General features: G+C 47.8%; 1 protein-coding gene across 1 annotated transcript in view; it reads left to right on the top strand.

Moving 5' to 3' along the window:
• AFAP1L1 (actin filament associated protein 1 like 1) overlaps positions 1-25,481 on the top strand; it is a 66,592-nt gene that overhangs the window by 2,935 nt on the left and 38,176 nt on the right. The window contains exons 2-4 of the mRNA XM_062188874.1: positions 23,269-23,397; positions 24,221-24,304; positions 25,014-25,111. Coding sequence (XP_062044858.1) covers positions 23,269-23,397; positions 24,221-24,304; positions 25,014-25,111 — 311 coding nt within the window. The remainder of the gene's footprint in view (positions 1-23,268; positions 23,398-24,220; positions 24,305-25,013; positions 25,112-25,481) is intronic.

The following is a 25,481-nucleotide window of genomic DNA, read 5'->3' as shown; positions in this document are numbered from 1 at the left end:
CCAGCACTGGAAGAGTATCATACCATGTGTCACTAGCCTGGAAATTCAAAATCTAAAGTCTTAATTTCTACTGAATATGCATTCTAATGTTGCAAAGTTGTTAGATGCTAAGTCAACTAACGTGAATAGGGGACTGCTTGTGTTAGTTGGCTAGGGCTACCCTGTCAGAATACCACTGACTGGATGGCTTTCATAACAGAAATTTAGTTCCCATGGTTCTGAATGCTGGGACTCCAAGATCCAGGAGCAGGCAGGGTTAATTTCTAGGGAGGCTTCTCTTCCTGGCTTGTAGGGCCACCTGTTGCTGTATCCTCAATAAGGCCTCTTTACTGTATACACATCTTGGATGTCTCTTTCTCTTCCAATGAGAACGCCAGTCCTACCAGATTAGGGCCCCATTTTAATGGCCTCATTTCACAATAATCCCATCCCTAAAACCCTGTCTTCAAATACAGTGATACAGGAAAGTTGGGGCTTCAATCTGTGAATTGGGGGGGACACAAGTCAGTGCCTAACAGTGGAGTTAGGTCACTGACAGTCACTCCCATATGAACCCCACCCTGCCTGCATCAAAGTCCTGGCTTAATCCTTGATCTGACTGCCTCTGTGATGGCAGGCATCCTGCCTGGGGTCCTAGAACGGGGCTTATGAAATTCCACTCCTTCCTGCTCCAGACCAGGGCCCAGCCTAATCTGAACTGCTCCGATGTTCCATAACAATTGCAGCATAAAAGCTTGTCATCAAAGTCAAGCGATCCAATGATGGAAACAAACCTGGGATGCAGAGTCTCTCTTCTGACAGGATATGTCTTCCTGTGAGTAAAGCAGGGTTTGTATGACGCAGTAACAGGAATTCCTTCCAACAGGATTTCCTGATTCATGAATGTCGTACAAAGAAAATCAGTCGTTAGTGAGGGTAGCAAACAGGTAAACCCTGCAATCATTGATATCCTTCTACAAGACAAGCTAATTAACTTTCTACCCTCAGATGAGGATAAAATATGGACACTGATAATACTTTTGCTTGTTGTAAATATTAAATGCACGGAAAATATTTCCAATAATATCTAGGACATATGGATCTGTATAAATGCTATTATAGTAATTGTTTAGCTTTTTTTATTTTCATCAGACTCAGCATAATAAGCCAAAATGTAGTCCTTTGCTCCTTCCACAAACTGGTCCCACTTATGTAGAAGGCAAAGACAGGGAACCTGTTATAATCTTGTTTGGTGCTTGTCTCGTGAAAATCCATCTCTTAACTTCAGTCCCATATCACTGTCCAGCTCCAACTCTGAGTACCGATAAAAGACTAAAGCATATGCCAACACGCTCATTTTCTCTGACTTGTCTGATTTAGTCATGCCTTCTAACTGTGGCTACATCATCATAATTTTGCTTTTGTGAAATTTCCAGTCTTCTTGAACCACCATCTCTTCAAATGCTTCAGTCTAAATTTCCTCTGATGTTTGCCTTTTTTTTTAAGATTTATTTATGTATTTGAAAGTCAGAGTTACACAGAGAGAGAGAGAGAGAAAGAGAGAGAGAGAGACTTCCATTCAATGGTTCACTTCCCAATTGGTGGTAATAGCCGGAGCTGTGCCGATCTGAAGCCAGGAGCCAGGAGCTTCTTCCAGGTCTCCCACGTAGGTGCAGGAGCCCAGGGGCTTGGGCCATCTTCCACTACTTTCCCAGCAGAGAGCTGGATCAGAAGAGGAGCAGCCGGGACTCAAACCAGAGCCATATGGGATGCCTGCGCTTCAGGACAGGGCATTAACCTGCTGCGCCACAGCGCCAGCCCCATGATGTTTGCCTTTTTAATGTCCAGGATTAAGGCTGAGCTCCCTGACTCTTGTGAAGTAACTGGTTTCCCCAAGATTCCATTCCTTTTCTACTTCACAACTACTTCTTTTTCAACTAGTGGAATTCAAAGCAAGACGGGAGTTTCTTATGCTGCATTCTGTGTTCTTGGGAGGTTTTACTGTCTACTGGGCAACTCAAGAAATAACCTGATACTGTGCTATTCATTGAATGAAACTTTTATGATTCAAGAGATGGCAGGATAAACAATTTTGATTATGTCTTGCTTCTGTTGGACCAGCTTTGAGGCCACATCTTCCCAATGGTATCCATGGGCGAAGCAGCTTACAGCTAACCTTCTCCTCCAGTGATGCACCATTCCACCTATCCAAGACTGTGAATTCCAGCACACACATCCCCCTGCCCTGATATCCAAGTTCATCCCCTACTCTTTCTATCAGTACCAGTCCTTTGGAAAGGAGCACTTATCAATGTTATCGTCATCTTTGACGTCGCAACATGTTCCAGGAAGTCATTTTTGTCAGCCTAGGGACTCAGTAGAGCTAAGTAGATCAGAAAATTCGATAAACTTGGGTTTCAGTTTTGACAACAACTTTATAGTTGCATAATCCTGGGAAAATGACTTAATTTCTCTGAACTTCAGTATCCTCATTTGGAATGTCATGGAAAAGGTATACATGTTGGCTAGCACTTGGATTTTAGCCATGCTGTGCAGTGGGTGTAAGCAATCCTATGAAGCCATGAGACTTGACCTTACTCTCTTCCCTGTAGAGGCTTCTGCTGGTCACTGGACACTACTTCAATTTCCTTGTCCCACTCAGCCACCATAATATTTGGCTTCTCCATTTTCATCAGGATTTTTTTCTGCTTCTCTGTCAAATATCAGTTTCAAACCCCTCTTTGCACATGGGTGAACATTCTGCCAAGTAAGTCCCTCCCTCCCCACCCTCTGCCAAGAACCTATCATTACTCCATTCTCATCTTTGGTCCAGAAAAACAATCCTGTTTTTGGATACCATCAGCTTCTCATGCCCTTATTACACTTCAAAGAAACTTACAATTAAACAAAAAGGAGAAGCCACTTGTGCCCCTTCCCCAGAAAACACACACACACACACACATAAATACTCACATACCACAACTACCCTAAGCATCTTCCTCCTTCCTTTTCTGGCCAAACTTTTCAAATAAATAGTTGACACAGCCTCCTGTTCCTTCCCTACACCCCTTTCACCTCCTGCAGCCTCACTTCTAATCACACCTCTCCTGAAACCTCCCTCTGAAGGGTCACAAATGCTTCCACTTGCACTGGCAGAAGTCTTAAGTTTTTGCCTCTGCCAAGTTCCGTCTCTTCCTAGACTTCTATGTAGCTCTGCTGGACATCTACTATGCTATGGTGTGTTCTCCTGTTTAGCAGAGATGGGCAAAACATTGATTCAGGGGTCAAATACATCTAGATGAAATAACCATACTCCATACCTCCAGGATGATTTTCTACTTCTTTCTGCCCCTATGAACTTTGACCCTTAGCAAGTTACCAATAAGTCATTTCCTCAGTCTGTAAGGTAGGAAGACTGACATCCAGAATTTGAAGACTGAAATGCAATAGTATTTGCCCTCTGTAAATGCTTACTCATTGATCCCATAACCTCTCATTGCTCTGTGTGTCTTCCTGCTCTGTCTTTCCTGATGGTTCTTGCCCCTCTCCTGCATCTCCCAACACCTCGGTCCTCTCTCTGGGCTCACCTCTGTAGAGGACCAAGCCCATCGATGAGGGTGACTCCCAGAGGTCCTCATCAGTCCCCGTTCCTGCATCACCTCCTGCCTATGGTACATTTCCATTCAGATGTCAACCTTCCAGTGACCCCATTTTGAACTCATTTCATTCAGCACCCAATCAGAGGATCCTTCCTGTTTCTCTTTTACTGTTAACAACACAATCATGTGAGGTGATGTTGAAGGAAATGGGGGTGTTTTTGAACAAGCCTAAATTTGAATGGAAGGAGAAGGAATTCATTCTCCAAGTAGCTATTCTGTAGAAAAGGAACAAGAAGGTTCTTTCAGAAGGATGTGTGAGTTTCAACAGAGCCTGGATTGGGCTCAATCTGGGGTAAGCATATATATGCAAAAATCCATTCAACAACAGAACTGGAGATGCCCAGGGACAGAATGAAGCAGAGGTTGCATGACCACAGATCAAGGAAACCACAGAATGGCTCCTGTTGAGACCACATTAACATGTAGGTTAAGGTCTTCTGTCACCTAACATTCAAGAAGTTTCCATGGGGCCAGCATCGTGGCATAGCAGGTTAAACTGCCACCTGCAACATGGGCATCTCATATAGGCACTGGTTCAAGTCCCAGCTGGTCTGCTTCTGATCCAGCTCCTTGCTAATATACCAGGGAAAGCAGCATAAGATGGCCCAAGTACTTGGCCATCTGTACCCACATGGAAGATCCAACTGCAGCTCCTGGCTCCTAGACTTGGCCTGGCTCAGTCCAGGCCATTGTGGCCATTTGGGGAGTGAACCAGAAGATCTCCCCTTTCTCTCTGTCTCTCCTTCTCCCTGTCTGCCACTCTGCCTTTTAAACAGATTAAATCTTAAAAAAAAAAAAATAAGTTTCCATCTGACTCTGTATAGATTAGGACTTCTAGGAATACATGCTTCAAACTGAAGTGTCCCTCTATTTTTAACAAAAATAAAAAAGATTTATTTATTTATTTGAAAAAATCAGAGAGGGGAAGAGAGAGAGAGAGAGAGAGAGAGAGAGAGAGAGAGAGAATCTTCCATTCTCTGGTTCATCCTTTTATTTAGGTATAGAGTGGATAATAATTTTCAATGGGACTTGTGAAATATCTGTTTAAAGACAGAATTTAAGGAGAGGATCTCATTTAATCAGAAACAGTTATTTAAAGCTGTGACTCTAATCGTGCTTAAGCTGTCAGTGGTTTCTCACTGTTCCTAAGATGTAAACCACAATCTGGGAGGAGGCCCTCAATGCCTTCACTGCCTACTCTCTGCCCACTTCACCAGCTCACTTTGGACCCTGGCCTACCTGAGATCTCTTCACATTTACCTTGCTTCTTCCAGCCTCAAATACTTTGTACGTTCGTGTGCTTCACCCCTGTTCATCTTTAACTCTCTGCTCAAATAAGACATCCAAAGGCAATGCTTTCCAAGCTACACATCACTCTTCTTGGTACTCAGAGCACCCCCTGCACTTCTCATGAGTTGCCATGTGCATAATTACAGTTCATTGTGGGACTGAATTAGCTGTTAACATGAGCTCTGTGAGGGCGCAGACCTTCTGCCCTTGTTCATATCTCCTTCCCCAGCACCTGGCATAATGTTCGGCACATAGTAGGTGCTCCATAAATGTCAAAATGGTGAACAGTTGAAAGTGAGAGTAGATAATTCACAGAGTAGAAATTGGATGTAGTCACTTTCAGCTCCAGATTCCCCACTTTAGTAACACTTATTTTAGGGACAAAAACAGAGTTTACTATCATTCCTTTGCCTTCACCCTTTATATAATCAGATACCAAATCCTGTTGACCATTACTGGGAAATAGGCCTTGGATTGCTGCTTCTCCTATATCCTGTTGCCTCCTACAGGAGCTTCCTGTTTCTGCTCTCGCCCTTTCCAGCCTGACTTAAGGACCCCTCCCTAATGGCTAAAGCTGGTTCTCAAATCCTGCTGACCTCAGAATCATGTACTGCAGAGCCACTGAAAATTCACCCCCACAGATCTGATCAGAGGGAACTGAGTGAGGTTTGGAAATCCTCATTTTCTGCAGAGTGCTCAGGTGATTCCAAGGTGTTCAGAGGAGGTCAGCCATGGCTCTCTTGCACTGCTTTGATCGTCACCTTGATCCCTGCCCACACACCTTCCAGGATTCAATGGCTCTGCCTTTCACACTTTTCAACTAAGTGGGACTATGGAATATGGTCTGTTTTCCAAAGTGGCCTTCTGAAAGTTCGAAATGTCTCATTTTATCTTTAAAAGGCCATGCAAATTTTTTATTATAGACTATAATATATCTAATTCTCCCTAAAATATCCCCACAAACAAAAAACCTTTGTGCAAAATGGGCATCCAGAGATGCATTGTGTTTACCTTAGACCTTTCCTTCCTCATCCCCATGCTGCCCTCTGCCATGGACTCCCAGGTTATGTCAAGTCCAGCCTCCAGTAATATCCCAGCATGCATGCCAGAGTGGAAGCGGGGCTGAGCATAGAGACAGAGCTGCCTAGCCCTAGCTCAGCTCCTTGCTTCTGTGATGAGAACATACATTTTTATGAAACCTGTAACTTTTAGGAGCATTTTGAAATTCCAAATGACACTTATGCCATCTTAGCATCAGGGATGTTGAGCATCATGGAGCGCTTCCTGCAGAGGCCAAGCAGCCTTCACCCTTGGCAGTCATACATGTTCTCACTTAGCAGTCATTCCCTGCAGCGTGGCTTTGGCAAGAATGGCTCTGTGTGATAGAAGTCATCAGGTAGGATTGACTACAAAAATCCTTTTTCTGAATAGTTGCCCAATACTGAGTTTCTCTTTGGTGGCTCTCTGCCCTGGAAATGGCTGTATGAGGTAGACAGCAGAGGCGTTCTCTCCATTGAATGGATGTGAACACTGAGGCTCAGAAAGATGATTCTATCATTCCCCTTCCTGAAAGAGACCAGTTCAGTGTCATCTCCCTGCCACACCCCCAGTTCCAGCATCCCTCTAACTGAGCAACTACCCTCCTCCTCAGTCTGGGCTTGCCGGAGAATTTACTGCACTTTTTTTTTGACAGGTAGAGTTATCGACAGTGAGAGAGACAGAGAGAAAGGTCTTCCTTCCATTGGTTCACTCCCCAAATGGCCACTACCGCTGGCTCTGCGCCAATCCAAAGCCAGGAGCCAGGTGCCTTCCCCTGGTGTTCCATGCGGGTACAGGGGCCCAAGCACTTGGGCCACCCTGCACTGCCCTCCCGGGCCACAGCAGAGAGCTGGACTGGAAGAGGGGCAGCTGGGACTAGAACCCGGTGCCCATATGGGATGCTGGCGCTGCAGGCAGAGGATTAACCAAGTGCACCACAGCGCTGACTCCTGCACTTTTTTGATACAGCTCCTCTACGTATGTATGAATCCTGGGCTCTGGGACAGTCTTCATGTCTCCAGTGTCTACCTCGTAGCAAATGTCTAATAGGGTCAAACACTACTGATGTGAAATGTCCCCGTGAGTCATTAACGCTCTCAAAAGTCAAGAGGGAAGCACTGTGGTTCTCTCCATTTCATTGTCACAGAAACTGAGGCTTAGAGAGGTCAGTTGTTGACCCAGCTCTGCCTGTCTCCAAATGAATGCTGAGGGCCAGCCTCAGCTTAGTGACCTGAAGGACTTGCCAGCTAGGCTTCAGGGACTTAGAAGGTAAAGATCTCAAAGTGCAGACAGGGAGGCACTGGGGGAAAAGGGAAGGAGGGGGATCAGAACCATTCCAAGGACTCCTGTCCATTAACAGAGGGTCTGGCCACATGAGGTCTTGCTTTGTCACCCTTCCCATTCCTGCCACTGTAGCCCTCAGAATTCCGGGCTTTAAACTCCAGGAAGCTCTCATGCTCCTGGAATGAACAAAGAGGCTGGCCCAGGAGGGTCCAGGCAGGCTTATTCTCCCATCTGAAATTCCACTCAGGGAATCCCAGCCATGCCCCAAGTGCAGAGCTAGCCTGGTGTGATCCTTCCCCCTGGCACAGCTGTCAGGCTGCTGCAGGGACAGAATGTGGCACTGCATTGCAGTCATTCCACCCTGGGGAATTTACTGACAGCAGCCTCGCAGGAGAGAGTGTGGGGCTTTTTATAGCCCTCCAGCAGTCCAGAGGAAAAGGGGGAGGGGGAGTGGAGCGTATCTTTTCCAGGCACCATCCCCTCCACCTGTGGAGTCCCCAGAAGCCTGCAGGTGAATTCAGAGCAAGAGTCACAGCTAAGTGAGCACTGTGGGGAGGAAGCCCATTGCATGGTGGAAGAAGCGGTTCCCAACCCAATTCCTTGAATCCCCTCCCTGGGCTTCAGTTCCTTTACCTATCAGTTCAAGTATTATAGTGAGGGGATCTGGAGACCTCAGCCCGGTGTGCCAAATCCAGGCCACTCGCCTATTTTTGTAAATAAAGTTTTATTGAGGCACAGCCACACCCATTCCTTCTGTATTGTCTATGGCTTCTTTCTCACTAGGGTGTAAAGTTGAGTAGCTGAAACGGAGACCACATTTGGCTTACAAAACCTAAAATAAATACTATCTGTCCCCTTACAAAGAAAGTTTGCCAACCCCTGGATTAGGTTATAGAGAAATTGGGCATGTCTGCATAGAGCACTGTGGTGAGGGTTCTGAGGGTGTGTCCAGACTGAGAGATGAAGCACTGTTGTTCTGCCATCTGCCAGTGTTTTTCAAACCATGTTTGACCTTAGAATGCTTTTACAAACAAAATCTTAGCTATCTGTAGAGGTGAGGCACTCTGAGTAGTGAGTATAAGAACACTGGGGACTGCCCCTCCTCCCCACCTACTCTCCAGGCAGTCCACAGGTTTCATCTGAAGACTTGAAAGCCACTTCCCTAACCTTCTGCCTCTCACTTAAAAACTGGGGAAACTGAGGTTGAAGGGATTGGTGGCGTCTTACCTGAGGTCACAAAATGGATGCCCAGGTGGCTTTCCACGGAACCAATAAAGTGACCACAAGGTCTCAGCAAAGCTCAGATGTCTCTGCTAGGGAGGAAACCCATCCATTGCCTGGTGGACATCCAGGCTGCCACTTGTGCATGGATGGCCATAACGTGGCTCAGAGCTGAGCTTGGCTGGGACACATTGTTCACACCTGCTCATACTTCACCAGGGCCTGGGCAAGGTCTGGGGGCCTCTTCTTCTGAGAGCACCAGAGCTAAAAGAAGAATTGAATTGGACCATCTTTCCTTTCACTTCGTTGATACAAAGACACGTTCTTTCTTAAACTCAGAACATATCTTACAACTCATGTTTTTATTATTCATTTCTTTCTTTAAAAAAAAAAAAGCTGTCATTATATCTTCAAATCACTGGCATCTTAGAATGGAGAAATTATGATAATTTATACTAAAGCATTCTTTTGAAGATGGAATCAGATTTACTCATTTGTAGAATAAATATTTACTCTTCCTGCCTATTCTTGTTGAAGGGTTTGCTGAGAGCAGATCCTGCTGATATGAAACCAAGGGGGAAGTTTTATTTTAGCTGCACTTGAACCAAGAAGAAAACTGATCTCCTGGGAATGTGCCAGGAAGGCAGAGCGGCTGAGCGCTTTTCTCCACCTCCAGCCAGTGGCCAGGTGCAGAGCTGAGGGCTTCCCAGGGGCAAGTTCAGGGTCTCTGTACCCTGGAATCTCATCATGTGGCAGAGAAAGCAAGACTTGGTGACCAGTGCCTGTAACGTGAGGTCAGAGCTGGCCAGTGTCCATCAGAGAGAATATGCAATGGGCCAGAGGACCGAAGGGACACTCTGTAGTCTGGAACCTCAGAAACACTATGGGATGGCATTCCAGGTAGAGAAAATGCTGGAGAGAAAGAAGGCAGGTCCCAAATGGTGCTCAAGAAGCAAAACCCGAAGCGTGCTTGGAGCAGAAGAGCAGGTAGAGATTAAGGAGGCCTGAGGAAAAGAGCAGGGTCTTATCTTCCAGGTCCCCAAGTGGTGTGTCCTGGTCCCTCAGAAGCTCTGCGGTTTGTGGTCTGTTCCTAATAATAGAGGCAAGATCATGCCAGAGCCAAGTACATTGGCTGCATGTCATGTTGCCCAGGTTTGAGTCTCAGCTCTGCTCTTTCCACTCGAATCCCGACTCTCAGTTTCACCTCCCCACCACCCCAGGGTAATTGGATTCATGGAAGGAAATCACTCAGCACATAGGAAGCATTTGATTTTTTTACTCAAAAAAAAAAAAAAAAAAAGAAGAAGAAGAAGGAATGTTAAGTTTCAAGTTTGTAAATTGTCTTTCTAAAGAGATAGGAATCCAAGTGATCTCGAAGACACTTTCTCTTGCACTCCTTGAAGGCCTCTGGGGAGGGATGGAATTACAGAGGAGTGGGGGGTAAGCCACAGGGAGTACCCGGAGCACATGGGAGTCTTCCGTCATCTATGTCACAAAGGAAATGGGAGTTCTGAGCCCTCTGACACATGACGAGCAGGAAGGAGTTCCCAGGTGTTGCAGTTGGAGGAAATTATCAAAGCCAGTGGTGGGTTCAGGTCAGAGTGGAAAGCGTGGGACTGGGAAGGGGCAGGCAGTGAGGAGCTGTAGCAGCTACTTCAGGTGAGCAGCAGACTGTGCGAGATTACTGCTCCTTGATGTTTTCAGAGCAGAGGAACAAAAAATTAAAATTGTGGCTCAGTGAGGTGCTGTCGCTGCCTGGGGCTGCAGAGTGAGGGGTGTTTCTCACCGCAAGTTGCAGCATCTCCTCTGCCCACTGTCCTGACTCGGCCCCAGCCTTCCTGCCAGGGGTTGTTCCATTTGATTCAAGCCCTCCTGAAAGGGACACCTGCCTGCCTGTCTTCTTGATTCAGATTGCTGGGAAGTCCTTCTATGCAGTGAATCTAAGACTGGGGTCTAGATCTGCACCCCAGGCCCAAGTGCTGCACAGAGCCAGCCTCCCCCACCCTCAGGAGCCCTTCTGATTTTGGAGACCAACGTCATAGGCAGGATGCACAAGCCTCTCCCACATCTGTGGTCCTTTTCCAAATTCCAGTCATCAGTTTTTCCCTCCTCCACGCACCTTCCGGACACTGGGTGACTGTGACTTCTCTACCCTCACTGGGGTCACAGTTAAGTGAAGAGAAACAATGAACAAGTCATCTGCTTTGCTTCTTTGAACAGTTGACCTTAACTGTCCAGGACTAGCCTCTTGGAGGAAGTAGCCCCTAAGGTAACTCTCAGAGGGTGAGATGGCACTTTAGCAGTGGGGGGCAGTTCGGATAATAAGACAGTCCATCTCGCACGTTTCAGGAACTTTCCTACACATGCTGTGTGAACCCTCACAGGGCCCTCACAGTAGCACCATTAGGGATGGGTACTGTTATTGTACTTATTTTGTGGATGAGGAAATAGACATAGAGACGCTAAGTACTTGTGGAAGGTCACAGAGCTCCTAGGAGGTGGCAGTTTGAAGAGGACCGGTTGTCCAGAAGAAACAGGATAAACAGCACTGGGGTGAGCTCTCAGATACTGAAAACAAGTCAGAAATAGTAAAAGCTGTGTTTAAAAACTCTCTTGGGCAGAACAAAGCTGAAGACATCCTGGGATCCTATTAGTGCAGCCTGAGGCATCTGTTGATGTCTTCCCAGTTACTTTACCACACTGAGGCTTCTGTGAGCAGACCCGCCACCTAACCCCAGCCTTTCTGAATGGGGTGCTGTTGGGCCTCGCCTTCTGGATCCGCCAAGGCTTGTTGTTTGGTGGGGGTGGGGGAGGGGTAGAGGGCGGTGCATTTACTGCTAGGCACAGTTTACAAACTTCCCTCTCAGCAGCAAGGTCAACAACAGGCCTGCTGTAATCACCTCACTTTGATGCTGAGGAAACTGAGGTTCAGAGAGGTGAAGCAACATTCCCAAGGCCACACGGCAAAGAAATACGAGCCGGGGCTTAGGCCCCAAGATCCTGGTTCCTGTAGTTACGTTTTCTTCACTATATCAAAAGGTTCCAATCCTGACTCCTGTGGCCTCCAGCAAGTTCCTTAACCTTTCTAGACCTCAGTTTCCTGTTGGTAGAAACGAGAGAGTTCCTACTATGTCAGTAATAGGCACAGAGCATCAGACACAGAAGATGCCCACCGAGGAAGAGAGTAGCATGCAATGGTCAAAATGAATGAGCACAGGGCAGGCAGCCACAGGGATACACTCTAGTCACATAGCACAGAGGAAAGGCACAAAGCATTATCTACACTATTATACCCTTCCAATAAATAAAGTTAAAAGCAACTAAACATGTCAATTATGTTTTTTCAGCTTTGCATTCAGGATGTGGGGACAGAGGTGGGACCTTATAGTCAGATATAAGATGTCAAGATGCTGGCTTTTGTTCTGAACAGTAGCTTTGTGGGTGCTTACTTCATTATCAAAAATAACTGGATGAATAGATAGATAGATAAAGTAGGGCATAGAGGGTACAATGATGAGAGTATCCAATCAAAATTAATTTATTTTTTGTCCACCTGAGGTTCTGTTTCTAAATGTTCTGCCAGTTCACTTCCCAAATGCCCACAATAACCAACACGGGATGAGGCTGAAGCCAGGATGCTAGAACTCTACGCAGGATGGCAGGGGCCAAGAACTAGATCCATCATCTGCTGCTGCCTCCCAGGGTACAGTAGCAGGAGCTGGATCAGAAGCAGAGGGGGTGGGATTCCATCCATGCACTCTGATATGGGATGTGCACATCTCAAGTGGCAGCTTAACCTGCTGCACCGCAGTGCTCACCCAATGAGATCCTATTCTTAGAAAAGAAATAAAAGTGTTAGGCACAGCACTGGCATATAAGTATTCAGCAATGTTCACTGTTGTCCTTGGGCATCTTTATTATCTGCATAATCCAGATAGCTCTGGCCAGAGCCATGGATGTCTCCGTGGGGGCTGGTAAGTCTTCAAACTCTGACTTCTCAGGAGTAGAAAGTCCATCCCCATCTAGGCCTGAAGTGACCCTCTTCCTGGCAAATGAACACCAGTGGGGAAGAGCATGAAAGGCTCATTTCTGGGACCAGCAAGACTGGGGTCAGGGGATCCCTGTTAAAAGAAGGCCAGAAGGTATTATAAGGCATTCATTGAAAGCTTAGGCTCTGCAGTTGGGTTGATATCTCAATCTTAGTCTGCTCACTGTGTGCTTTAAGATAAACAGCTATGCCTCTTGGAATCTCGCTTGGTTCATGTACAAAACAGCAAATGAAAGCAGCAACTAACCTGCAGGACCCTTAGGAAGATGAAATTAGGTCATCTATGCAAATATCTGGAACATCACTTCAGAGCCTGCAAATGCTGCCTGAGTTTGTCACTGGGCATCCCATCCACTCCCAAGGACTGCTGAGGTCCCAAGCCTTTGGTAGAGAAGATGGTGCAGGCAGCTGCATAAGATGGAAACAGCTGCCATGTTGGGGGGGTGGGGAGGATGCAGTGTGTAGTGTGTGTCACAGTTTTCCACTTCCTCCTGGAACCATTTCCTGTGTGAGCTAAACAGGGAGGAATCCACAGACAAAGGAACAATTCTGGGAGAGCCCCATCCCACAGCCCAGAGTTATTTCCTTGGAAGTCAGTGGCTGGCCCCCGCCCCTGCTGGGTGGTCTGGAGATAGCTTGAGGAGAGGAAGCTTCAGCTTCCCTTGCAGCCTGGAGCTGAGGCGCCTGAAGTCAGGGCTCTCCTGGTGGAGGACTGGAGGGACAGAACTGCAGCTGGGAGGCTACTGAAGGTGTGGTCTGCCCTGAGTCCATGAATGTGACCCGCAGCACCTGGGGGAGCATCATCCTGAAACATCCCTAGACCTGTTTCCCCAGTGACCTACTACCTCCCTGACCTGTGACCTCTTCATCTTCCTGAAACAGCAGCAGCTCAGAGACAATCCCAATGATTTCCAACCCTTTCCCAGATATTCCTCCTCACACAAATCTATTCATGGGTTTCCTAAACCCCTTTGCACAGAAAAGTGAAATTAATGCTCAGAGGGGTGAAATGATTCACCCGTATTTTACACTGGAGTGGGTGAGAGGAGTTAGAGCCAAGCTATAGGCTCTGAGGCCAACGCCAAATCCTGCCCTCCCCCCCTCCACCCTACCCCACCCCGCTGCTCCACCCCCCTTCCTCATGAATGTTTCTGGGTTTCTGTCTGTGGAGTCAAAGTTGCCCTCTTCTCTTCAGCATAAGAATGTATTCAGTCTCCTGCAACAGCTCTAATTAACACGCACAAAGGCCGCCAAGGTGACCTCACCATCCCTTGCCCTGCCCCACACCAGGCTATATTTAACTCCTGGAAAGCAGAGCACAGGGGCCCTAGTTTTGCAGCTGGGTTTCCCTTGCTGCTGCTTTTCCAATCTTTTCCAGCCTACATGAGGCATGTAGCCTGCAACAACAGGAAGTGTTTGTTCTAGTGATAAACAATGCAGGTCCAACCAGGGCTGTCCTCTCCAAGGTTCAGCCCGCTGTTTGGCCTTAAATTCAAAGGAAGGAGGCGAGACATCCCTGTGGTCCCAGCTGGGTAGATGTGTGGCAACTTGGAAGACACTGTGAGCAGAGGAAGAAAAGATTTCTGAACCTAAGAAGTGACGGGACACATCTACTGGCCTCGCCAGTGGAGCTGGTGATCTCTCTGCAGAATTAACCTCAAGTTGGACACAGACAAAGCAGCATCCTAAACAAACACTGGTAAAGGGATCCCAACTAGCTCCTCAAGAATTCTTCCATTCTGCAATCCTCAGTTCCCCCACCTGTAAAAAAGGGATTACCCACCTTGTCATAAGAATTAATTTATGTAAATAATACATGCAAATCTCCAGTAGCAATGGAAGAATGAAATAAGTAACCAGCATTTACTGAGTACTTACTATGCACTGGGCACCATTGTAAGCACATTCTAATGTACCAGGCCACTCCCACTGGTGAGGTGGACATTCTCGCATGTGGTTGGCATGAAGCATGGCATGGTTATATCAGGAGCCCAAAGGTACACAGCTAGGAACTAGGGGAACAGAACTTAAACTCAGGTAATTTGGGTTGCTCAGTACCTGTTAGTTATCATTATCTAATTTATATGTTAGAATTAAACTCCCGGGGCTGGCACTGTAACACAGTGGGTTAAGCTGTTGCCTGAAACACTCACATCCCACACTGGAGTGCTGATTCCAATCGCTGCTACTTTGCTGCTGATGCAACTTCCTGCTCATGCACCTGGAAGGCAACAGGTGATGGCTCAAGTACTTAGTTCCAGCCACCCATGTAGGATATCCAGATGGAGTTCCTGGCTCCTAGGTTCAGACTGGCCCCGCCTCAGCTATTGCAGCCATTTGGGGAGTCAGCCAGCAAATGCAGGATCTTTCTTTCTCTCTCTTTCTCTTTCTCTCTCTCTCCCTCTCCTCACTCAGTCTCACTTTTTCAAATAAATAAATAATTCTTTTTAAAAGATCCACCAACTACAAAATGCACATCACTTAATCAGTTGACAGCTGTATTCACATGAGGGGTACAAGTTCAACCAAATAGCATGGTTGGGTTTAGCCAAGTGAGAAATTGGGCTTCTGCTTCCTTTTTGTTGCCTTTTTTTTTTCTTTTCTCCATGCATCTTTTTACTATACTGAACCACAACAAAGATAGACACAGTTTTTAAATCACATTAACATCCACACTTAAGAAACAAAGTTTGCTCCAAGAATCCATTCACTCCGCTATCACTTAAGCACTTAATCTGCATCAGGCACAAACAAAAGCTGGCACTGTTCCTACCCGCATGGAGCCGGGGTTCATGTCAGAGAAACTGACAGTAATCAAAAAAAATATGTCCTGGGGCCAGCACTGTGGCACAGTAGGTTAATCGGGCACCTGCTTCCCATACAGGTGCCAGTTCTAGTCCCAGCTGCTCTTCTTCTGATCCAGCTCTCTGCTATGGCTTGGAATGCAGCAGAAGATGGCCCAAGTTCTTAGGCCCCTGCACCCGCGTGGAAGACCCAAAAGAATCTTTGGCTACTGGCTTCAGATCAGCCCAGCTCCAGCCACTGCGGCCATTTGGGGAGTGAACCCGTGGACGCAAGACTCTGACTCTCCCTCTCACTGTCTGTAACTCTACCTCTCAAATAAATAAATAAAAATCTTTAAAAAAAAAAAAGAAAGAAAAGAAAAAGCAGGTGATTTTTCAAAAAATATGTACCTATATATGACTCTTACCATGTGAAGTGCCACAGGGAGAGGTACTTGATGTTATGATAGCAGGAAATGGTAGGAATGGGTGAGGTCAAGGGATCCTGAAGGGCCAGGATTAAGGTGAGAATAAAGAGGGCATTACTGATTGGCAGGGGAAGAGAGCTGACAGGCAGAGGGAACAGCCTATGCAAAGTACCTAGGCTAAGCAGCCCCGGAGGACAGCATGAGGGCCTGTGGACAGAGGTCTCTGGAAGAAGCTGCAGGGTTTGAAAGTCTCAGGAAAGCTTCCTGTTCTCTTCTTCTCCACATCCACACATGGAGCTCGTGTCTCATTAATAACTGCTTTCCTTTCCAGGATAGCTTGCCTCCTTTCCATTATAATGGGTCGTTCATGGGCTGACTTCTCAAAGCACGCTACAGAAAGCCATCCCCAAAATCATGCACTGGTGCTTTCTCCAGGACAGGATGGTTTTAGAGATGGAAAATGGATTCTTTTACTGTTTGGAAATAAGAAAGGAAACCTGAGTAAGCCAAAAGAAAAATTGTAGGATATTTCATAAAACCACATTCCCACAACACTTCTTACTTTCTCTGTTTAAATCCCACAAGTTGCATTTTCTCTGTCATTGAAAATAATAAAAAAAAAATGAGTGATCTTTGTGCCCTCTGTAAAGACTTGTAAAATAGTGAGGTGGGAGGGAAGAGAAATGGCAGTTGCCTGTACTGCTCTGCATTTAATGAAATTGTTTTAAGCCTCTGGCAGGTGTACAGGAATGAGATTGTGTCAAAGGGCCCAGGTGTTTTATTCCTGTGATCTGCTGAATTATTCATTTCCCTTTTGTCATGGAAATTAGACTCATTATCTTTGAGATCTCTAAATGAATGCGACCCTCTGTGTGCTGGTATCCTTAATGCCTTTTGCTTGAAGTTTTCACTCACATTGTGTGGGGATAATGTCCTAAGAGCTAGTGGCATGCTTCTTGCCTGTGGCTCATTTTTGTTACATAACAACTCCTTTTTAGTTCAATTAGATGGAGGAGCACAGAGAAAATTAATATTAGTCTTGGTTGAATACTCACCAAGAACAATAAGCACCTAGCAGCCTATTCTTAGATACATTTTTAAACAGGTTTCTAATTTTATTTGAGAAACTTTTTGCATCCTAGAGAATGATTATCCCCTGTCTTGGGTTTCTGTGCCTGTCTGCCCACTTAAATGATTGAGGACTTAAAAACAATGATCAGACCATTTATATCTGTTGGTTTTGTTTTTCCATCATTAGAATTCACCTTACATCCTAAGATTCAATTAAACAAACAAGATTGATGCAATCTATTCTTGAGTCCAAATAAACTTAAGACATAAAGACAGTCCTGTCCTGCGGTCCCAGTCTGCCCTCAGGGCATGGATGACTTAGATCAGGAACAAAGCCTGCAGGGGCCAGGTTCAGAATGGGTGCCTCCTGAGTTGCATTATTGCCCTTTCTACAGGAAGAGGCTGTCCCTTCACGTGGTGTGGAGGAATCCTAGGTTTAGCAATGGGCTGCCTTCTTCTGCCCCAGCTATCCCAAGCTCAGAGTCAGGGCCAGAGCCATGAAGAGACTTGCAGAGTCCCACAATGTCTTCCCCAACACACAGACCCTGCTGCATCCTCTCTTCTGTGCGTGCCACTGCACCTGACTCCACCCTAGCAGGTCACAAAGGAATAAAGAGAGCAACTACAGTGCACTGAGTGCCATACACATCACTTCATCTTCACAGTGACCTTGGGAAGCAGCTCCTGTTATTGCCCACACTGTTTGCAGTGAAGAATTGGAAGCTTAGGAAAGTTAAGAAATTTCCCCAGGAGCCCACAGCTGGAAAATGACAGAGCTGGGAGGGCCCCAATTGCCCACAGCCTGTGCTCTTAGCCATTCTTCCATGATTCATCTTAAGCGCCGTGGTTTGTGTAAACTCGTTTGAATTCGACACCAGAAATTTTTTCCAACTGGTCATCTGATGATAGTTAATTGCATTAACTTCTTTGACCCTCACCATCCACATCTTTAAAATGAGAGGGTTAAACTAGGCCATCAAAATACTGTGTTCAGTGAATAAGTGTTCCTTGGGCATCTGTATGCTGACTGAGACACAGCCCCGTCCTCGCAGACAGAGCTTGTTACAGATACAGCAAATATGTCCCTCAATGCCATCTGACCAGTACTTTGCAGTCTGCATGGCTCTGGGGAGTGTCAAGAAACAGCAGCAATGACAACAATGTGCAGCGTGGCTGTCGTTCAGTGCATGGCCAGACATAGCACCATGCCAAGTGCTTCACAAGCACGAAGTTACCTGGCCCTCCCTGCCTACGAGGTTGGAATCAGATTGTCCACATTGTTCATGTGACAAAGCCAGGCTCAGCATTCGCTAACATGGTCAGAAGTGACAGTACAAGAATCCCAGTGTGCACAGGTCTGACCTCAGAATTCTAACCACTGTGCTGTTCTAAGCAGGACTCTGTGCTCCACCTGGCTGCCTTGGTGGTGAGTCTGGGGCCTAGAAGGATCACTGGTCATATGCACTACTCCCATAATACTTCTCTCCAGCTCAGTTCTCTGATGGTTCATATCCCTGTGGTTTGAATTCTCTGGATTTGAGACAAAGCTGTCACTGAAGCCACTTCTGTAGTCACTTGTGTCTCAATCAGCAGAAGTCACTGTGCTTGAAAGCTAGCTTTTGGGGATGAGCTCTGTATTGTTCTGGGAGAGCCCAGCACTGGCTGAGAAGTTTCCTGAATCCATGATGTATATGAAGCTGTCTCTGAGAAGAGGTTCCCACTGTTAAGTCAGGCATTTGCTTTGAGTCGCTTGGTTTTCTTCTATGAGGTCTTCATAGTTACGGCCCTGAAGTTCAGCGGGCACAGTGGGAGAGGGCCTGGAGCAGAAATGTCAGCACCAATAGTGAGGGTCTCCCACCCAGAGGTTAAGGAGGCCCCATAAAGCCACAGCCTCCAAAGGGGGCTCTGAAGTAAGCACATCACCCACTTCTGCCCACCTGCCTTCCCCAGCCTGCTCTTGTCCTGCACTGTGCTGAACTTCGCTGAATTCTTCCAGTGGAGGATTCAGGCACAGGGATCCAAGTTTAAAGTCAAAGCTGAGTTCAAGGCATGACCTTACAACCTACAAACTGAGTAACTTCACTCCTCAGAACCTCCATTTCCTTTTTCGTAGGCACTGGAGGATTAAATGAGATCATGTGCACCAGCTGCCCAGCTCACGGTAACTTCCCAGCTCTAGGGAAGGATCTTGCAAGTTCACTGCAAGCTAAGCTCTGGCCCATGGCTCAGACTCCCTGTGGCCCTGAGGCCTGCCAGTCCCTTCTAGGCTATAGAAGCCACCACCAGGATGGCAGTCCCTAAACTCTCCATCTGCTCCCCCAAAATTCACTCATGGCTTTTCTTCTCCTAGGGTCAGTTTGGTCTTTGGAAATCATATCTCACTCAAATGAAAAGCACTTAGAAGTCTAGGTCCCTTGTTAAGAATCCCATCAAAGACTTAGAAGTCCAGGTCCCTTGTTAAGAATCCCATCAAAGAACAGGAAAGAAAAACAAGATTATGAGCTTGATACCAACCCTCATGTTTTTAAATGCAGAGAACTTAAGCAGAACTTAATTTTTCTTAACTTTACAAACAACTGTTACAAACCTTATATTCGAAACAGTGTAGCATTCTGGAATGCTGCTGCACTTAGGCATTAGCTGATAGCACACAGAAAAGGGGGGGGGGGAGAAGGAGGGAGGAAGAAAAAGAGGGAGGAGGCGGCGCCGCGGCTCAGTAGGCTAATCCTCCACCTTGCGGCGCCGGCACACCGGGTTCTAGTCCCGGTCGGGGCACCGATCCTGTCCCGGTTGCCCCTCTTCCAGGCCAGCTCTCTGCTGTGGCCAGGGAGTGCAGTGGAGGATGGCCCAAGTGCTTGGGCCCTGCACCCCATGGGAGACCAGGAGAAGCACCTGGCTCCTGCCATCGGATCGGCGCAGTGCGCCAGCTGCAGCGCGCCTACCGCGGCGGCCATTGGAGGGTGAACCAATGGCAAAAAGGAAGACCTTTCTCTCTGTCTCCCTCTACTGTCCACTCTGCCTGTCAAAAAAAATAAAAAAAGAAAAGAAAAGAAAAAGAGGGAGGAAAAGAGGGAGAGAGGAAGAAAGGAAGGACTCCTTAGTATTTAAGAAACCCCAAAAGGCTTAACAATCCGAAGTCATTTATTGAAGGGGCGCCCAAGATGCTAGTGGGCTGAGTGTGTGCGTTTGTGTTTGAAGAATTTCTGTTTTCATTATGAGTGCAGTAAATATTGATAGATACAACCTGCATAAAACCAAACTTCTTTGAGATCCTCAAAATTTTTTTAATATTTTATTTTATTTATGTGACAGCTAGAGTTACAGACAGTGAAAGGTAGAGACAGAGAGAAAGGTCTTCCATCCACTGGTTCACTCCCTAAACAGTGGCAATGGCCAGAGCTGCGCCAATCCGAAGCCAGGAGCCAGGAGCTTCCTCCAGGTGCCCCACGTGGGTGCAGGGGCCCAATGACTTGGGCCATCTTCTACTGCTTTCCCAGGCCATCAGCAGAGAGCTGGATCAGAAGAGGAGCAGTCAGGACTAGAACCAACGCCCATATAGGATGCTGGCGCCACAGGCGGAGGATTAACCTCCTGCACCACAGCGCTGGCCCCAATAATTTTAAAAAGTATAAAGATATCAAAAAAAAAGTATAAAGAGATCCTAACACTAAAAGATTTCAGAACATCTGGCATAGGGATGAATGGCTCAGTGCAGCAGCGCCCTGATGTCCCTGTGAGAGGGCATAGTAGCATCTCCTGTTTTCCTGCATGAATCCCACCTGCAAGCCACAGAGAGCTCCCGTGCTGCTCTGTGGTACCGGCAACGCTGCGTTCACAGTGTCCTTGCTTGTGATCACAGTAAGCACGCACACGTGTGTGACAGAGAACAGAGTGCCCAACGGGCCAGCTCTCATTCACTGTTTCCTAATCCTACAGGGGCCAGCAGGATATGCATTTAAGTGCTCAGTAAATGTAGAGAATTGAGGAAGGTGGAGAGAGGTTCATGATTCCATTTCAAGACTTCCTTCAAAATGGCTAAGTTTGGCTGAAATGATCTTACATGTCTTCCTGCTTTAAAGAAGGAAGCCCCCCCCTCCAATTCTGTACCCTTATTTCAGTGGCACAGGGGTCCTCAGGCACCACTAACCTACCTGCACCCCCACAGCTGTGCAACACAAAAGCCTAGAAATCATGCAGACTGGAATTGATCAGGCTCCAACTCCTTCAGGCTGTGCAACCATTCCATGGCTCCCATCCACATCAGCAGTGTCTCCTGGAAAATTGGTATCCCAGTGGGACACACTCAGCTATACCATGGGGTTTAGATAAGAAACTGCCATCAAGTTCCTGCCTTAGTACAGCATCACATTCTCCCAACAGTGCCCCAGTCTGTACACGTGACGTCCATTTAAGAGGAAGTCCAAGTGCAGGCACTTGGTCATGCCCACTCTCAGCCAGCACTCGCAGAGCACCCACGCTGGCCTAGCAGGCCCCACTATAGATGCCAGGGAAGCCACCTTGCAGTCTAGCCCGCACCTCCAAGAGCCTCACAGCCTGAAGCAGATGCTGGCAGACACTGGCACAGACCAGTGAGACAATTTCTCCAGTGGCAGTAAGGACAGCTTACTCCCGCTGAGTAAGTGGTGAGCTGGCCAGGCCACTTTTCATGCTTGCTATAATTAATCTTCACATATCCCTGTGAGGCAGGTGCTGGTGTTATACCCTCCTCGACAGAGGAGAACACTGAGTCACTGACAGGTAACTTGCAGAAGGTCTAACAGCTAATAATGGAGCCTGAATTTGAATCCAAGCCTTCTGGCTCCAGGCTCATTCTCTTCTGCATGATGTTATAGCCCCTAAGATACATCTTAGATCCTGGATGAATAGCTAGGGCTCTCCCTGCACGATCTGGGGCGAAGGCGAGCACATGGAGTTAGAAACCATAACCAGAGGTGACATCCTGCCTCTTCCACTTGCCCATGTAACCTTAGGCTTATTACTCATCTTCTCTCAGATTTACTTTCTTTAGCTAAAAAGTAGGGATCAGGGGCAGTATGTGGTACAGTGGGTTACTCTGCCACTTGCAACGCCAGCATCCCCTATTAAAGCACTTATTTCAGTCCCAACAGCTCCATTTCCAATCCAGCTTCCTACTAATGCATCTGGGAAGGCAGTGGAAGACAGCCCAAGTACTTGGGCCCCTGCCAACCATGAAGGAGACTTGGATGGGGTTCCTGGCTCCTGGCTTCAGCCTGGCCCAGATTTGGCTGTTGTGGCTCTTTGGGGAGTAAATGAACTGGTGGGAGATCTCTTTCTCTTTATGAATGAGTAAATCTTAAAGTAGAAGTGATCATAAGACCTACTTCAAAACTTGGTGGGATCAAGTAAGGTACTGTGAGGGGATATAGCTCCATGATTAATAGAAGAGCATGAAGGAGGCAGATGTGGTGGAGGTTCTGCCAGCTGGGTAACCCAGATATGCTCTATAATCTCCTGGAGCCTTAGTTTCATCCTGTAATGGGGATAACAAGATAGATCTTCGTGGGAGATTTCAATCAGACAACCACATGCAAAAGGCTTCCCACAGATCCTGATGTGGTTCAGCACAGGCTGGCTTTCTTCCTGTGCTCCAGAACCCAGGACATTGCAAAGCAGAACAATGCTGCTCCTGTGACCAAGCTAGCCTTCGGTTCTAAGGCAAACCAAGTCCCAGGTAACATCAGTGACATCATAGTCTTCGCATGCTCCAGTCTTTAAAGGATTCTGTGCTCTAGGATCTTGCAGCTCAGAGCAGACTTTGACCTGGGAGCATGGCAGCAATGCAGCATCTCAGGTCCCCTCCCCCCAGGCCTTCTGAATTCTGAATCAAAGATTCTGAATCAGGACTTGCACCCTGATAAGATCCCTGGGTAATTTCCATACATGCTCAAGTCTGAGAAGCACTGGTGTTGCTGGGAAAGAAGGAATGGTGATGATAGTTTGGGGCATGGGGTGGAAAGGGTTAAAGTTTAGCTTGGCTCTTGCTGAGGCACCGGAAACAGAAGGTTCCAGAGATTGAAGCGCATGAACTGATGGGACAGGAAGGCTCCCTTCCTGCCTGTGTCCTGGACAGCTGGGGGCTCCCACCAGAGACCTGTGCTGAGTACCCCGGGCCTGCAGAGCAGAGGGCAGCCTGGGACAAAGGGAGGCCAAGGGTCCTCTGCTGGAGGCTGCCTGGGCTCAGAGTTACCAGGGTAAGCCTGGGAGGTCCAGTCCTCCAGCAAAGGCCATTTGAGGTCTAAGGCAGAGTGGGGAGGCCTGGAAGATTGCCACAAGGTTAATTGAGCGGGCCCTCCTAAGGGAGGCAGTGGCCAGAGCTGGGACAGCTGCGCAGGGGCCCAGCCCTGCCTCCTGGCCTCTAGTGGGTGGGGAGGACACAGGGTCCCCAACACAGAGCTGTGACTGTGCTCCTTGGCCCTCTTCCCCAGTGCTGGAGCAGCTGCTCCCAGAGCTCACAGGGCTGCTCAGCCTCCTGGACCACGAGTACCTCAGCGACACCACCCTGGAGAAGAAGATGGCTGTGGCCTCCATCCTACAGAGCCTGCAGCCCCTCCCAGGTTAGCCATCGGCACTCTGCCTGACAGGCAGGAAAGCCTCCATGACCCTCCTCCAGAACCTTCAGTAACTCCCCAGGTCCTGTGGCAGGCAGTCACAGTAGCCTCTATTATGGCAGCATCTGCATGTCTCGCACTCTGGTCCAACTCCCCATCCATGTGGGCCTCCTGCTCCACCACATCCTGCCTGTGCTGTTTGTATGCCTCCACCCTGCCCCAGCCCTCTCCAGAGCACACACACAAACATAAACATCACACTGCTACACAAACGCTCCCAACACCCCATCTGATACACACACTCACTCATCCTTCTGAGATGGACTCCTCCCCTGCATCTTGTTCCTTGCCCCTCTCCTCCACTAAAGCCTCAGGTCTCTGCCCTTTATTGTGGGCCCAGCAGCAAGTCCCCTTCATCTACTCTAGCCTCTTCCCCTACTCAGTTAATGGGACATAATGTGTTCTGCAGGGTCCATGGAGTCCGAAGGCCATAGTAGAAAGCCATATGGTGGGTGACTGAGCCTCCCTTCCCAGGGACAAAACAAAGTTGATGTCACCTGCTTCCCTCCAAGACTGCTGGAATGATGAAATGGGACAGCAGTTTTCTAACTGTGCTTGCTTGAGCCCCTGTGCCCTGACTGTCCCCAGAGCAGCCCTCAGACATCCTTTTCCTTAGAGACATTGCTATCTTCAATAGCAATGGAAAAAGAAAATGAAGTTCGAAAACCATGAAATAACTTGGGATATAAACTGGGATGGAAGTGCCAAGGAGGGCAGAGACCTGTTTCCTTCCCTCCTCACTGTTGCTGTGTCCTCCTCCTCCTGATAGCCAAGGAAGTCTCCTACCTGTACGTGAATACCGCAGACCTCCACTCTGGGCCCAGCTTTGTGGAGTCCCTCTTTGAAGAATTTGGTAAGTGACCCTGTCCTCATGTCAGCTGTGAGACTCTCCCTCTTCCAATGTGTATGTACACTGCCCCAGACTATGGAAGGCCACCAGATAGGCAAGGCCTGGTTCTAACATTGTTTCTCTGAGTCACTTTGGGCAGTCCTTTGGCCTCTCTGGCCCTTGCCAGCTCTGGAAGTCTTCTCACAATCTGCGTGATAAGAAGTCATCCCAGAGATTTTTATGGACAGTGCAGATGAATGTGCAATCCAAAGAGGGCCCTGCACAAGAGAAAGAACGCTTGCCACTCCCATCCTCCAGTCTCCTCATAGTTGCATAGTCCCTGGGTTGCACAGTCCCACAGCTCAAATGAGAGATGTGACAGAGGAGCAGTGGCTGCCTTGGGCATGGGAGCATCCTAAGAGGGACAGCCCTACTCAACACTGGGAGAGCTATAGCTTAGGTGAGAGATTTATAGAGATTGTGCCTGTGTAGCACAACCAAAGCAACCTGACAAATACTGTCTTCTTCCATGCTCTCAAGAAGCCTAGGAGACAGACGGAGAGGGGACTCTTGGGACTGCTTTGTGCAGAGGGATTGGATCACTTGCTCATGTTACTAATGGAGGAGATGGTGGGGCCTGACCTCATCTGCAAGCTCCTAACCCCAACCCAGCTCTCTTTCCCTCTGCCATGCACACTGTGTCTTTTTTGCCTCATGGTCTGACCTTCCATAGACTGTGACCTGAGTGACCTTCGGGACATGCCAGAGGACGACGGGGAGGCCAGCAAAGAAGCCAGCCCTGAGCCAGCCAAGAGCCCATCTCTACAGAATGTGAGTTGTGGCTTGGGTCCCCATGCCTGCAGGCCCTCTGACCCTCCTGGTTGTGCAGGGACCTGTTCTGTCTCTTGGAGGTGGTTGGGGACAGAAACAGGGCCACACAGGGCATTTCAGTGGCCACTGATATGCTCCGTTGTGGTGCTGAGCAAGGAGAGTGTAGAGAACTTATCTGCCCCTCAGGCCCAAAGGCTGTCACCACCTAGCCTCAGAGCTAGGTATAACACATGGCACTGTGGGAAAGCTCTAAACAAGGAGCTGGGTGGTCTCTACCCTCCCCACTACTCTGCTCCATGGCCTTGGGCAAATTACTTCCCAGTTTGGAGCCTGAGTTTTTTACCTACAAAGGAAGGATTGGACCAGATCT

This window comes from Lepus europaeus, chromosome 4 (genome assembly GCF_033115175.1).
Source record: "Lepus europaeus isolate LE1 chromosome 4, mLepTim1.pri, whole genome shotgun sequence".
NCBI classification, from domain to species: Eukaryota; Metazoa; Chordata; class Mammalia; order Lagomorpha; family Leporidae; genus Lepus; species Lepus europaeus.
The sequence above is the reverse complement of the archived record's forward strand: the minus strand, read 5'-3'. Positions and strand labels throughout refer to the sequence as shown.